The sequence below is a fragment of the Tympanuchus pallidicinctus genome, unplaced genomic scaffold, assembly GCF_026119805.1.
Source record: "Tympanuchus pallidicinctus isolate F22 unplaced genomic scaffold, pur_lepc_1.0 scaffold15, whole genome shotgun sequence".
Lineage (NCBI taxonomy): Eukaryota > Metazoa > Chordata > Aves > Galliformes > Phasianidae > Tympanuchus > Tympanuchus pallidicinctus.
The window spans coordinates 2335506-2350296 of record NW_026294669.1 but is presented as its reverse complement, the minus strand read 5'-3'; the positions used below and the strand labels follow the sequence as shown (position 1 = coordinate 2350296).

General features: G+C 42.7%; 1 protein-coding gene across 3 annotated transcripts; it reads right to left on the bottom strand.

Annotated features, from left to right (window-relative positions):
* Positions 1–267: 267 nt before the first annotated feature.
* ORC4 (origin recognition complex subunit 4) lies at positions 268–14504 on the bottom strand. 3 transcript variants are annotated; one of them, XM_052675755.1, is made up of 15 exons: positions 14388–14504; positions 13991–14062; positions 12287–12363; positions 11390–11480; positions 9412–9487; positions 8935–9020; positions 7229–7277; positions 6581–6732; positions 4846–5019; positions 4482–4568; positions 2984–3092; positions 1714–1809; positions 1567–1634; positions 518–571; positions 268–445 (listed from the first exon to the last, which is right to left on the bottom strand). In XM_052675755.1, the coding sequence occupies exons 2-15, from the start codon at positions 14045–14047 to the stop codon at positions 383–385; spliced, it is 1239 nt and encodes a 412-aa protein (XP_052531715.1). In that variant the 5' UTR covers positions 14048–14062; positions 14388–14504; the 3' UTR covers positions 268–382. The 3 variants fall into 3 exon arrangements, with proteins under 3 accessions (XP_052531715.1, XP_052531714.1, XP_052531716.1); XM_052675754.1 differs by having other exon boundaries at positions 268–571; XM_052675756.1 differs by lacking the exons at positions 11390–11480; positions 12287–12363; positions 13991–14062; positions 14388–14504 and adding an exon at positions 10408–10504 and having other exon boundaries at positions 268–571.
* Between the last annotated feature and the right edge of the window lie 287 nt (positions 14505–14791).

Genomic DNA, 14791 nt, shown 5'->3' with positions numbered 1-14791 from the left:
CTGTATTGCAGATGGATCAGAACCTACAGCCTGAAAGCCACAACATCTGCTGCAGTTTGCCACTGAGCTGAAGCAGTCTTAATCTGAGGTGAAGAAACTCAGAAGAGCAACTGCTTAGATCTCTACAAAGTAAAAATAGTGAGGAAAAGGGTTTAGCTCAGCTCAGTGCTTTTAAGGCCTTCTTATTCATTGCTATTACATGCTCGTAGGACCGTGGTGCTTCAAAATTAAAACAAATGCAAAAACAATTGGCCAAGCACAGCAAAGAAACCTCCTTGCAAAAATTTATTCATCTGACCCCCGGATTGGGGGTGTGACATCCCGCAGAGACTGCAGTTACCTCCACATGTCCTGATGCAGTGTGCTGTGAGGTTCCAGACGTTCACAACCAACTCAGCGACGACGCTGCCCACTGCTTGACGTCTGTGGGGCAGTTGGGATACGCCTGCAAAGCATCCATGATTTGGTTGTTGTCCAAAAGCAGCTCCATTAAGAGGTACTCTCGCTGAGAACGCACCGACGGCCTCTCTATGGGCTTCACTAATTCCAGCTGCAGTAAGTGTTCAAATGCCTGAAAGCAAACCAAAAAAAGATGAGAATGAAGACAACATCGCTCTGAGCCGCGCTGGTTTGAATGACACACGAGATGCTGCTTTAATAGAAGCTTGTGATGTGCTACAGCAACAGACAGACATTAAACACCAGCTCTGTTCTGCCCTATGCCCATTTTGGTAGACAGCGAGCCACAAGAGATGAATAGAATAACAGTATTTTCTAAGAAAAGCATACTTAAAATCTTTTGTATATACTATCAAACTCAGCTTAGAAGTGACAAGATCAGAGCAGCTTTGGACTGCTAGTTGCAGAGTTAAGTTCATGAACTGAACACACCTGCACAGCCACGTGTTGGGCTGCTGCCCTACAGAGACAAAACACCACTCAGAGCCCAGCCTGAGCCCAGCCAAATGCCAGGAACAGAGCAACAGCCCAGCAGCCCCAATGAGCACCAGGTAACCAAAGTGACATTTGTCAGTTTGCGCTTCTGATTGTAGTTGGTTGGAGGCAAATACTGTCCTCCTACACCACACACTGACTCAGAACTCCACTCAGACCTATTCGGAAGCGGACCAAGAAAAACAGGTTTTTGATGTGGTAACCTTAGATTCAGTTTGGGAAACATTACCAAACAGCAGAAGCAAACAAGCAAGCTGAGGACAGCGACGCATCCACATGCACACACAAATGCCTCCTGTAGGAGCACGAGCAACCTGTGCTAACGCTCATTTCTGCCGGCCACCACACTTAAATCGGTGGTGCTCATTTGAGAACCAAAGAACCCGCAGCGCGCCGCACACATTTGAGTCCTTGCCGGACCGCAGCGGGCAGAGACCAGCAGAGGGCAGTGCAGCACCGAGAGCACGAAGCGGGGCTGCGGCTGCTCCCAGCACGGCTCTGCCGGCACGGCCTCCAGCTCCGCCTCAGCGCGGTGCGTGATCGCCTGCCCTGCCCGCGCACCTGCAAAAAACGCATCTAAATACTTCAGGAAAACGTACGTCTCGGGTTTACCTTCATAACGACGGGCTTTTCGAAGTTGTACATGCAGTGTGCCTTCCTTTGGATGAACTTCTGAAATTCTGCAGAGGTGAGAGGCAGGAAGTTACTTGGGGTGAAGCCAGAGATTTATTGTATGTAGAACTGATGCATTGCTCTCACCATTGTAAACCATCTGGAAGTTAAATGGCTCTCCTTCATAAACCTCATTTAAGTGTTTCATAGCTATAATTAGGCAGATTTCCAGGACAGACAAACCTAGAGGGAAAGACAAGACCTCTAAGTGTTTTTCTTAAGCTTACCCGAAATGCAAGCAGTTCATATGCAATTTTAAATACTTTTTGTAAGCTGTAGGCTTCACATATTTGTGGTTTTTATCTTCCTAATTGTAATGAAATTCCAGAATGGGGAAGCTAGATAAAGCAGAGCATTAGTTCTCCAGATATTTGAAATGAGAATGTTAAGAAGCTGTTTGTCAAAACCCCAGAAGTTTAACTATAACAAAAAATCATTATTGCAGACAACAGATGTCCAGGCTGGATGTGGCTCTGCTGGTTGGTGACCCTGCACATAGCAGGGGGTTGAAATAAGATGATCACTGTGGTCCTGTTCTACCCAGGCCATTCTGTGATTCTGTGATACAGCATGACAAAGAATTTTGGGCAGCATCAAATCCATCTACATGCTGCTGTACAGCATGTCACGAAATGAGAGTTTGAAGGGGTTACTTGCCATGCAGAGCTAAAGAAGCAATGCAGTGAAATGCTAACAGGACACTGGGATTCACAGGGCCAAGCAAACCAAAGCCTGCAACTTCCAGGAGCCAAGAAGCAGCAGTGGGATAAAAGCAGTTCCTCCTGTAAAAGCATTTGGGCTCTGTACCCTCAGCAGCTGTTTCTTTCTTTTCACTGTTTGCACAAATCCTCAAATGTTTACCAAAGAAAACTTCAGCATGTTGCTCAACACATTCAGGAAGGGAACTCCTGGATGTTCAGGTCCAAGCAGCACTACCTGCAGGGTTTTTTTCATTCAGACTCCCACCGTCACCAGCACAGAAGGTGTTTTCCCTTCTTCTGTCATCGCCGTGGGACAGAAGTGCCACCCCTGCCCATGCTACCAGCACTTTCTTTGGCACTGAGAGCCATCAGACACACCGTAGTGGGGCACTGGCCAAGCTCCCCATGCAGTAATTACACAAATCCTTCACTGTATAACTGAATTTCTGGTTTATTCACCACTGCTGCATCCACGCACAGATGTAAGAAGGCAGATAAGTGGGGAGCAGCCCTATGGGTAGATGTATTCCCCGACCCAGCCATGCCCTCAGGGATCAGTGTGTTACACAGCAGCCCTTACATCAGAAGAACCTCAAGGATGGACTGAATGCTTGCTGTACTATTAAACACACAGACAAAAAAGGCCTGAGCTTTACCATGGACAATATTTGCTTTCGAGTCCATCCTGTACTGCTTGCTTGCCTCCTGAAGATCTGATGCGGTGATAAGAGTGTGACGAACAGTAACATTACTTAGAGCAAGCATCTAAAAATAAAACAGAAGGCATTTTTCATTTAATCACTAATTACCAGGCATACTTTCTACTCAGAGATGGAATGCAGAACAACACATTTCCCCTGGAGTCACCTACTGGGAACAGTCATGAATAAACCCTACACACACAGTATGCTCATACAAAAACCCTGTAAATAGCTGGTAGCAACATCTATGTTTTGCCAGGAAGGTTTTCCAGGCTCAAAACTTTAAAGCCTCCTCACCAGAGGACATAAACACTCATTAGCTTGTTTATATTAATTTCGATGGATTAGCATACTTCAGTGGTTGCTGCAAGAAATTACTTACAGCTATTTCAAACAGACTTCTGCATGCAGAGCTACTTGTGTCACTGCTAGGAAAGCATCTGATGGCAGCTCATGGTTTACAGGAGGCAGGGTACCAACCAAGGGCGTCTAATAAACATTGCCACTGAGTCACAACTTGAATCATTCAGTCTTCAACTGGCTGTCACAGAATGCCAGTTTTGAACAAACTGGAGTTAATAAACACACAGCTGCCTGACCTCTTTCACCACCACTCCTTCAAAGCTATGGATTATCCAGGACCTTCATACAGCAGCAGGTACAAGCACCGAGCTTCACTTGCTTTCTTTAGCAGTCCAATATTCATTGAGACAGAAAAGCTGGCTTTCAGTGACTGCCTCCTCCTTTTGCATGTCTGTGCAATGAAAAAATGCCTGTTTTATCTACTGAATGCAGGTCTTCCACTGAGATCACCCAACGCTTTCTACCACCACATACTTGTTTTTGTCCTCCTCCACTCCTTGCAGGACTCAGTGTAACAGCCTCAACAAGGAGCGTGATCACCCAGCTTCCAAAGGAACTGAACGAGGTTTTGGACTACACAGGCTAATAGGGATCAGCTCTGACACACCTTGGAGCTCAAAGAAAAGTTATTCCCATCAGCCATGGACTCTTTCTGGCATTCATCCATACCACACAGAAAGAAACAGGTGCTGCTGAACTGGGAATAGCTGGCAATCTTGTAACTAACTCAATGAAGCAGAGGATCAGCAGAGAAGAGACTCTGACCACGCTCTGCTTTCAGCATCACAGCCAGAAGCCAACAATCCACGCATCACAGGATAAAAACTCAGAGATGGGAAAAGCTGCAAACACTACGCAGGACAGCCCAGCACAAAGCTGAAGGGAAAATCTGAGCACTTGCACACGGTGACACTTCTGCTTGGCAGGTTTTTCACACAGGCAGAAGCACAGAGATATTTTGTGGTGCTTAAATTAATGTTACCCATCTTCTGTAAGATGTTTCACATAAAGCTCTGACAGCTGCCTCGAAAACAGCTGTGATCTTCACAGGTGATGGTTATTCAGGGAGATACTGTACCCAAATACATACCAGCAGGAAATGGAGCGAACGCAGGTCTTTGCTGTAGCGAAAGAGGTTCTGCAGTACATCTTGAACAGCTTTGTCTTCTGATAGAAGCTACAAAAGAAGTGGTATTTTCATCATCTCAGCACGTTACTTGTTAGCTAACCATCACACAGAGCTCAGCCTCCACTGCCAATGCAGTTCTTCATGTGTAACCTGAACTTTTTGGTCTTCTGTGCTACGCTTCTGTGTCCACACTTCAGCAAAGATTGTCTACTGCAATTTGATTTAACTCATAAGATATCATATATTGAAAGGAAATACTGATCTAAGACAAAAAGATCTTATTGTACAAGTTTTACTAAAGCCAAATATCAAGAGCTTTAGATACCTGAACGTTGCTATTCCATTTCTGTGCAAAAGCCTTGTCAGGAAAGTCAGCAGGAAGAGAAAGCTGCTCCTTGAATATCCTAATGTACTGCTTAAAAGTAAAGGAATTCATCAAGTAGATCTGTCGGTGAGAGAACCTCGATTTCACTCTCTTCTCCAAGAGCTCCAGAATATCCTTGTAAAAATAATTATTATTATTATTTAGTGCATTCTTTGTTGCAGTGGAAGAGACAATTAAAAACCCACCCAAGTGAATTCTCAGACTTCAGGCGTTCCTTTGCTAGTTACTGTCACTGACGTGCCTTGAAGTGCCTAAGAATTTGCCATTCACCCAAACCACGTGGTGCCCTACATCACACACAGTAATTAGTTGCTAGGAGACGTGGCAAATTTCTGCACAGATGCTGCAAATATTTCAGTTCCTTAAGCCTGAGCTCGAGACTTTGCAGCCCCTCATGGCTGAGAGAAGCTGTGTGCTTGGCAGGTACGGCAGCTGGCAGCTCACGTGCCTTCTGTCAGCCTGAAAAGATCCAGCTACAAAAATGCTGAGAGCCAATAGGTATCTTCCTGGGCTGCCACACAGAGCTCAGCACAGCTGCCATCAAGTTGGTGGCTGAACGTAATGCAGAAAATCTTATTTTTCTCAAAGCTGATAGCAATAGATTAGCATCAGAAGCAAGCTGTGTTTCCTCCACTTGGAGCAACGCAGTCCTGTTCCCCACACCGTCTGCTGGGGCAGAGCTATTACTGTTTCTTGCAATTTTTCCCTTCTCCCTTTTACTTGCAACAAAACCAGCTTTCAGAACATCAGAATCCCTCACCAGAAAGTGTGGTAAGAGTCAACAGAGCACCAACAGTGAAAAAAACTGGGCCTACAAGACACACACACACACAACAAGCAGTTGAAAAACTAAGCAGCAGTGGCTATCACAACCACAACAGCTTCCAAATGCAGATTCAAAAGCAGGGCAATATTGGGTTCTAAACTACGAGTGATGGAGAAGCCTGACTTGGACAATGGAGCAAAAAAAAGGACTATAATTTAATATATCAATTATTAACCATTCTATTAAGTTGTAGCAGTTTGCTCAGTTAAATACCACCCAAGCCCCATCAACCTCAGATCCAGGCTTCAATTAAAGATTTAATGATTATTGCTCATTAATCCCTTTGCAACCAATAGAGCTTACTAAGAAAAACACTATGATTTTAAGTATCATCTTCCAGTGTTAGCAGTAATTACTTCACAGTACACACACATAGCTGTCCTCATTTCCCCGCAGTGTCATTGTAAAAATCACAACAAGTTTAATAAGGGTTTAAAATCCATATTCAACATGCCAGTGTTACAGCACAAGCACCCCACTGAACTGTTTCCTTTTCAAAAACCTAAAGATAAAATAAAATCCCTTTTGCTCAGAATAACAATTTAAATATGAGCCAATCCTCATCAAAAAGTGACAAAGAGTGAATGAAATCATAATGCAAAACGGCCACATGGATAAACACAGCTCTTCTGTGGTAACATAGGACAACAGCCCCTTCTCTCTTCAGAGACACAAACCTGCTTCCTGAACAGGAAAAGTGAGGGTTCCCACCTTTTCGGTTGGCTGTGTTTGTGTCAGTGTCAGTTTCAATCCAAAAGTCACTGAGAAAGTCTCAGTGAATTAAGGAACGTGTCAGAGAACACCGCAACTAAGAAAAGAGCTGAATATTTTTGAGGTGCAAGTTCTTACCTGCCTGCATGTGAGTCCAATAACGGTTACTGGAGTCTGTGCTGACTGGGATACATCAAACAGGTTGTACAGAAGCGTCTGGTTCTTGTGATGCACAAACAAGTCAAATTCATCCAGCACAAACAGGACTGGGCAGCTGCTGGTTCTGTCTCCTGTGATAACAAGTTACAAAACGAGCGTGGTTGCATCACTGTCACTTCCATTTCTACACCTTTGCTTCACATCTCCTGCTCTTAATTACGTGCAGACTTACTTTCAGCTATTTCCCTGAGCCCTGTTCCTACACGTGTTCCTACATCACTGAAAAGACACACAGACAGACTGGTAAGTTTTATGCTATTTTGCCAAACATCATTTCTGGGTGCAAGGGACAAATTTCGATGGCTATTTTTTAGAAACACCATTTTTAATGGGTTCAGTCAGAACAAAAGAATCTACCCTTCATAGCTGACCCTCGCATGTAAATCTTTATGGCACCATTTAAGCCTATGTTTGTTTGGTATTACGCATTTTTTACATTATTTTGTAACCACAACATTCTTGGGCCTCCTTACAAAGCTTCTACAAGACAACGAAGAAACAGCTGCACGCTTTCCAGTCAAGTGACAAACAAGCACACAGTTCCAGAACGGGGCTGGCACTGCTTACCTTTCCTTAAAGCTTCAAGGAGAAACACAAGATTTTCTGCAAAACTGCCCTATACAGAGGAAAAAAGTTTCACAGTCATTTTGCAGCATCCTTGTCAGAATTCTATAAGCTGAGACGCATGGACAAGCTCACTTCCTCCTAAAACTGTGATAACAAAACCAGTCCACATTTGAAAAGCTACAGTGTTACTTCATGGTGTATAATCAGAACTCTTGCAGCAGAGGAAACTGATTGTTCCACACTGACAGCAGATCTCTGGCAAATCCAAACAAATTCCCTCAGCCTTAAATCAGTGATCAGAAGGATGTGTGTACCAAGTTCAACTTACAAATAGCATTTTCTTGTCTTAAATAGCCATTGCACACCTAATTTTCTACTTACACATACACAACACCCATCCCCTAACAGGTACCACTGAAAACCAGCAGACTCCCACTTTTTCACTTGCAACCTTATGAGATCAAACATTCCCAGCAGAAAACAGTAAACTGCTATGACAATTCTTCTTCAGTTGCTACTTCTGTGCCAACAAGAACGTAAGATGGAAATGAATTCTAAATGAAGACCACAAGCCCTGTTGAAGAACACAGAAAAGCCAGTTTCTGTGTTCAAAGTTTCCTCTTTGAAGGCGAGTTGCAGAACCTCAGGAAAGGTCTCTATGGACACAACAAGGACATTCCTGCAAATCAATCTGTTTGGAATTAGAAAGCGGTGAGTTTGAAGAAGTATTCCACAATAAGCTGAAGGGAAATAGTAGGGTAATTAAACATATTGAAACTTAGTTTTATCCGTAGATTTTACTTTTGGTAGTGGAGCTGTAGACCTTGAAAGGTTCTCCTAGTTCTCTGATGAAAAGTGAACACTTAATGGCCATGCTGAAACTGAGCACTTGCCATTTCCTTTTATGTCTGCAGCTACATTTAAGAAAACTTTAGCTCGCTGTCGTCCATTCTATGAACCCAAAATAATTTGGGATAAGCAGAAAAGCAAAGGCAAGCCTAGGAAGCAAGCATTTGCAAAAGATGATAAAGTGTGACTACAGAGCATTGTCCATCTTGTACTCCAGCCTGCCTAGTCCTCTGGAGCACCTTAGTTAATTAATCTCTGTGTTCCTGACTTCAGTGCTCGTGTAAGAAGGTTTCCCACCTTTGGGAAAAACATCAATAGAAGCAAATTATAAGAAAGTCTATGCAAAATGAGAGCTCCAAGAAGGCAGCAAACTGGATAGATATCCACAGACATTAGAGAAGGTTTCAAACTTACTAAAGATGGTGCTTGTGGGTCAGTTAATTTGCTTACTGTTTGTCTTGAGATGTTATAAAACTGATGTTTCCAAAATTCTCTTATCCTCTGAACACAGCCTCTTTGGAACGATGAATATTCATTTCGTACAGAGGATTCAGCTGAGTCTTTCCTCCATTTATTTATTTTAAGCTGAAGTGAACGTTTCCTGAAGTGCTATCCAAAACTAGCCATGTTCAGCACTTCTATAGAACAGGTTTTTAGGCATGCATGAAGTGTTTGTAAACCAGGGTCATTAGAGCCAAAGGCTGCTACATCCCTTAAACCAAGCCAGCCCCCTGTAATCTTGCGAATGAACATTCAAAGCCCATTTGTTCTCAACAAGCTGCATTCTACAAAGCTAGCTTTCTAGGCAAGGATTTGAGAGGGAGATAAGCAAAGAATATAATAAAGCTGATACTCACAAAAACTTTATCCCCAACCACATTTTCCAGGTGCAGCTGCCTGGTGATTTCTTTCAAGGCCACTTTATCATTTGTCTGCAAAAGCCCTGAAAGAAAATGACTGCTTGTGAAGAACTGGTGGCTCTCCCTCATTCCAAGCAGCCATGCCTACAACCACTAGAAACGTACCCAGAAGCTTCTCTCACTTTCAAGCCTTACAAAGGCAGGCCTTTGTAAAAATACAGACAAGATGGTAATTTTCCATATATATTACAAAGTTACTTCAAATAACTTGCTCCCAGCTGAACTGATTTCTAATGTTCTGAGAGAAAGTCAAGTTATCTACATGTACATGCAAAGGAAGGCATTCTGGAGCTAGCAGACAAGCATAGCCACACTCAAGGGTAGACTGGAAATGTCAAAACAAAATCTCTCCTGAAGTACACATAACACACAGCAGCTGAATGCAGCATATTTGAGGAGTGCTGCATTACTTGCCATTCAGATGAACTTCCAAGAGGTTCTCTTTCACTTGCTTCATTTCTCTGAGCTCTTTTAAGACGCGATTCAATAACTAGGAAAAAAGACACAGAACTTCTTTATAGCAAGATTAGCATATTAACTGTAACAAATATCTACAAATTGGTTTTCCTAGACAGCCAACAGTATGTGCAGTTTCATTAGGTGACAAAACTTCATGAGTGTTTTCAGAAGTGTTAAGGGGAAAACTTCACATTCACTTCATGACATATTAATGCTCCATAAGCAGATGCTGTTTATTCTGGATAACCCCTTATACAACAACCCCAGCTGTACCTTCAAAGCCAAGAAAATTTAAAAAATATATTTTCTGCACAGCGAGAACACTTGTTGCTTAACTAAAAAATTCACAGATCTAAGAAAGTAATCATCAATTCTACTTAAAACGTAGCAAGAAGCACAAAAGTGGAAGAATCCTTATTTATTATGGGTTTATTGGCTCTTTTTTTCCTTCCCTTCATAGTATTTTGGCAATCATCCTTCTTTCAAAGCACTGTGGGTAAAGAAAGAAGGCAACAGCAGATTGTTTTCGAAATACAAACCAAGAAATCTATCAACAAATTGGTAGAATGATTTCAAGTATCAGCTGTATCACGAGCGTGTTTTACCACCTATTCAAGTATTTATATTCAACTGTACTTAAAACATGGAAGGCTTAGCTTTAGTTCTTGGGAAGAGTTCCAAAGTTAACCTCAGACATATCTTTCAGTAAAAACTAACCTATTTATCAAATCACATACTGGTGCAAACATAAAACAAATGCTTACATAATAGGATGCTTTGGTTAGATGCCATTGCTTCACGTGCCTCAATTTAAAAATTCCTTAAATACACAAAACCCACACTTACTGCAAGCAAAACACATCATGTCCTAACATAAATAATGCTCTGTACCCTTGTAACTTAGATAACAGTGTTATCTGACACATTTAAAATAGGATTAAGATGCATTACCATTCTCTAAATAGAAATATGTAGAAGTGTACAAATCTGCCCTTGTGTGGGAACTGCTGAGTCACAGCCTGAACCACTGATGGAGCACCTGGGGGAAGGAGCAGGCAGCCCTGGGAGCTCAGGTGAAAGCAATTCTCTGTGAGACAGGAGGGGGTGCAGCCTGGCTCCACCTCTCTTAGACCTCATTTAAGGGCTGACTGCCACAGGGAAGGATCTTGTTCTGGAGGTTCTTCCTTGATGAAGCTTTCCCCTGTGAACCTGGAATCTTTTGATAAAGGTGAGCAATCTTTTTCCCTTTCTTTATGGTACCTTTCTATAGTGCTGGTCCTTCTGTCAACATACTTTTTCCATTGCCCTAATTTATCCCTCTGCTGTAACTCTTTAGTGTTTGCCTTTAGTTTTTGGATACCTGTTCAGTAATTGTTACAGATGCCTGATAGTAACAGCAGGTGAACTTTTGAGGGACTCATCAAATAAAACCTGGCTTTAATTGCAAAGATGAACACTTCCATGGCAAGCACTATAGCAGAAGTGTAAGTAATAGGAAAAATGCTGAAAGGCTCTATGGAACCTGGTAGAGACACAGAAGGGTTCTGAAACCATGCATTCTTCTGCAAGCCATCGTGAAGACAGACAGGTACATGGTTTTGTTAGGTGCAGATGAAGCAGCTGGATTTTTTTGTTGTTGTTGTTATAGTTGTTTTTATGAAATTACTATAAACTCAGCATCTGGAACACTTCAAATATTTGGTTTTTTTTTTTTTAGGAAAACTATTTCTCCATACAGAATTTCTCCACTCAATAGAATTAGCTCACAATAAATCCTAGAATGCTTTCTTGTTCTGCATAAACAACCAGGAGTTCTCTCCTTAAAAGCAGGCACAGAGATACAAACAAACTCCAAAAGCTCTCATGATTTCAGTGAGATCACCTCCTCCATGCTTTATTAAACTGTGTGCTAACTTGTAGTTTGTGCCCATACCGCAGTCTTTCCTGATCCACGGGGTCCAATAATGAGGGCAGAATTACTTTCTCCATGAACTGCAGTTTGCTTCAGCAGTTCCAGCAGATGCCTGCGATGTAAACAGCAATACAGTGAGCTTCAGATCAGGCAACATTCACTGCAATTAGGGGAAATTCAAAGAATCTTTCAAACAGAAGAAAAAACTCTGCATTTCAACTTCCTTTCAGCACATACACTACAAAATGTAATAGGAGTACAAAAGCTGAGTGACTTGACCTCTTAAAATACTTTGATATATTAAATCATGTGGAAGAGTATCACTAATTTACAAAGTTCTACAGTTCTCTACCATCAAAGCACAAACTTTAAAAAAAAAAAAAATCAATTCTTTCAAGAAAAGATCACTTTCTGTGACTCCAGTGTAGCACATGAATATATTGACCAGTCTTCTTTCTTCAAGGAAAATCTTGACACCAATAAAACAACTAATGATCTACTGGAATATCACTGATTTTTTACAATCTTGATTTTGTGCTGAATCTTTGCTCAAAGCTTATGAATGATAACAGCAACACCAATCATCGTGTTTGTATTCCATAACCACCCAAAGAAACAAAGTAAATTTGTAAATTTTCTTCAGAGAAACTGGTCACTTAGGTTTTTTTTTCCAGTACTTTGGATGTGATACTATTTCCAATTCACAAATACTTACAGATATATAAACTTAATAAGCTTATAATTCAATTAGAATGTTCACACTGCATGCATACTTTTAAAGAAGTTGTCATGGACTGGCTGTTGCAAATGTATTCACTTTTGCCTGCATTTGACACCTAACTATGGTGAAGATTTTAGCTGATTATGTTTCTACTGTGGCTGAAGTAGGAATTACTTATGATTTTAGTGGTTACTCACTTGTACTGCTGATCCATCCCAAACAATTTTCCCATAGCATGATGGTGACACAGTCTTTCACGTAGCATTTTTTGCACCTACAGATATAACACAAGACTGAGAAATAACACTTGGTACTTCAAACACCTGACTGTACCAGTAATGTAATTGATGTAGTAAATAATAGCAAAATATGCATGCTGCTGTTCTACACGTAAGTTTTAGCTGTCCTCCATGGTAGAGGAGTAAGAATTAAGTTGCCATAAGCAGAATATTCAACAGGAAAAATATATCTAGCAACAGCTATGTCAGTCTTCAGTTCCTTCTATTCCAATTTCTTCACTCCCAAAGGGCTGTTACACATCACCAAAATTAGCTCACTAATTCATAATTCTAACTTCCTACATAACATAGGCCTGAAAACATTTGCCAGCAGACTTTAAAAAAGTAATCCACTAATCCATCTCTGGCTTGCACTTAGACTTGCACTAAATAGACTTTTTGCACCACTGGTAACAGCACTGCTGCCTACAGTATCTGGTGGTTATAAAACAACAAATGTATCATCTTTCAAGATTTAATTCAGATTCACTGCTCCTAAAAATTGAGGGAGGAGAAGGGTAGGAGAAAAACTGAAGCTTCATGTTGCACAGAACAGAATGAAATTGTAAGCACCAGAATGACTATTGAATAAAGATCTAAAGTCTTTCAACTTTGTAAATATCTGTATTTTGATCATTTGTTGGGATGTATTTAATGGGATAACTTCAGATATATATCTGCATTGCCCTGTTTTCCACTTCAAAAACCTGTTGTTTGGAACTCTATCTTCAACTTTCAAATGTCCAAACCTCAGCATCACAGCATGTTTTTTCTACCACCTGGCCAGCAGCACACAAACTGGTGCATCCCAGTTTTTAAAAGCTGGCAGGACTCTATGCCACTACTTCTCCATCTCTGATATAAGCAGTTGAGAAAAACCTGCATGCTGCCATCACTTCATATTGCCTGAAAATCAATTTGAATGCTGTGGAGAACCTGCAATGCAGGGGGGCTGGATTTGATGATCTCTAATAGTCCCTTCCAGCCCCTACAATTTTGCAATTCTGTAATGCTCGTGTTCTGTTTGTGTTATAGCAGAGATTTTTAGAGATTAAGTTGCAAACTGCCAGTGAACTATTACTCCTTTTAAAAAAATCACATTTCAGCATCAGGCCTTTTAAGTGAATGTCCATCTGACCTAACAGTTACCTGTATCATTATCACACACGTCACTGCTGTCCCATTCTCTCAATCTGAGTTGGGTTGATCTTGCCCAACCCACCTGTTTGTTTTCACCTACATTCTTCAGTTGCACCTCTTAGCTGAATCCTTTCTCATTTTTGCAAAATCTAAGAAATGACAACAAAGCCTGCAGTTGACTCCCACACAAATCAATACTGAGCAAGCACTATATGCCAAATATTTCACATTTCTCCCATTCTAGGCAGTAGTCAAGCTGTGCTTGTCTGCCTGATTTTTCAGACACTGTTTTCTCTGCTGAAGTCATACTGACTCCATTTCCAGATTTATTCTGTTCCAATGACCCCCTGTGAACAGCCATCCATTCATAAGTGAAAAGGTTTTCGTGCTAGGAAGGGCTAGTCAGAAATTACAGAATTACAGGGATGGCAGAGGATAGAAAGCTTTCATGACTCAAAGCTGGCTAATCACGGTGTTACCGACCTGCGAGATGCATTCCCCATCTGTACCGCCGCTCTCCTTTAACTTCCGTTTATTCATTGCAGAAGATTATATCTTTAAATAAGAAAGACGATACAATTGTAACTACTTGGAAAAGGAATTAATTTAGCATATGTTACTCGAAAACAGCATTTTGAGACGCTGGCGGGCTCTGTTTAACCCGAGCAGCAGGACGTTCACCCTCAGGTGACCTGTGCTAACAGACACCCAGCATCCAGGAGGGCCGAAATCCGCGCCGCTGTTTCACGGTGACCCCCGCATCCCGCAGCCATCCCTCGGAAATCCGCCCGCAGAGAGCTGCCCGGCGCTGAGGGGTCCCTGAAAAGCCCTTGACAGAAGACAGGAGCCTCGCAGCCCGCCCCTCTCCTCAGCCCCTCACCTGAGGTGACGCCGTCAACCGCCGCCCTCTAGCGCGCGCGCGCGCCCCTCCCGCTCTATTCCCAGCAGCGCCCGCGCTGCCTGCACGCCCGCATCACGTGACCCCAATCGCCCCGCCTTTCCGGCCCGGCCCACCCCCCACTTCCTTCCCCCCTCAGCTCCATCTCCTTCCGGGTGCGCGCGCACAGCCCTGTGGGAAGGCCCGGCCCTCCCTCCTTCTCTCACCCCCCCCCCCCCCCCTTACCACCCCCCCGCGGCCTCCCGAGCTCCCCCGCGGCGCATGCGCAGTGGCTGCCTCCCATCTTCCTCCCCGGCAGCGCCGGAGCCCCCAGCAGCCGGAGCGGCGGCAGCTGACGATGAGGAGCGCGGGGGGGGCGGGGGGGGGCCGTTATTTATATCGTTAAA

Coding starts and splice junctions, on each gene's coding strand:
- ORC4 (XM_052675754.1), bottom strand. CDS start 14,047: ATGAATAAACGGAAGTTAAAGGAGAGCGGCGGTACAGATGGGGAATGC. Junction 12,364..13,990: donor ATGGGGAATGCATCTCGCAG/GTCGGTAACACC, acceptor TTATATCTGTAG/GTGCAAAAAATGCTACGTGA. Junction 1,635..1,713: donor CTTCCAGATGGTTTACAATG/GTGAGAGCAATG, acceptor TCACCTCTGCAG/AATTTCAGAAGTTCATCCAA.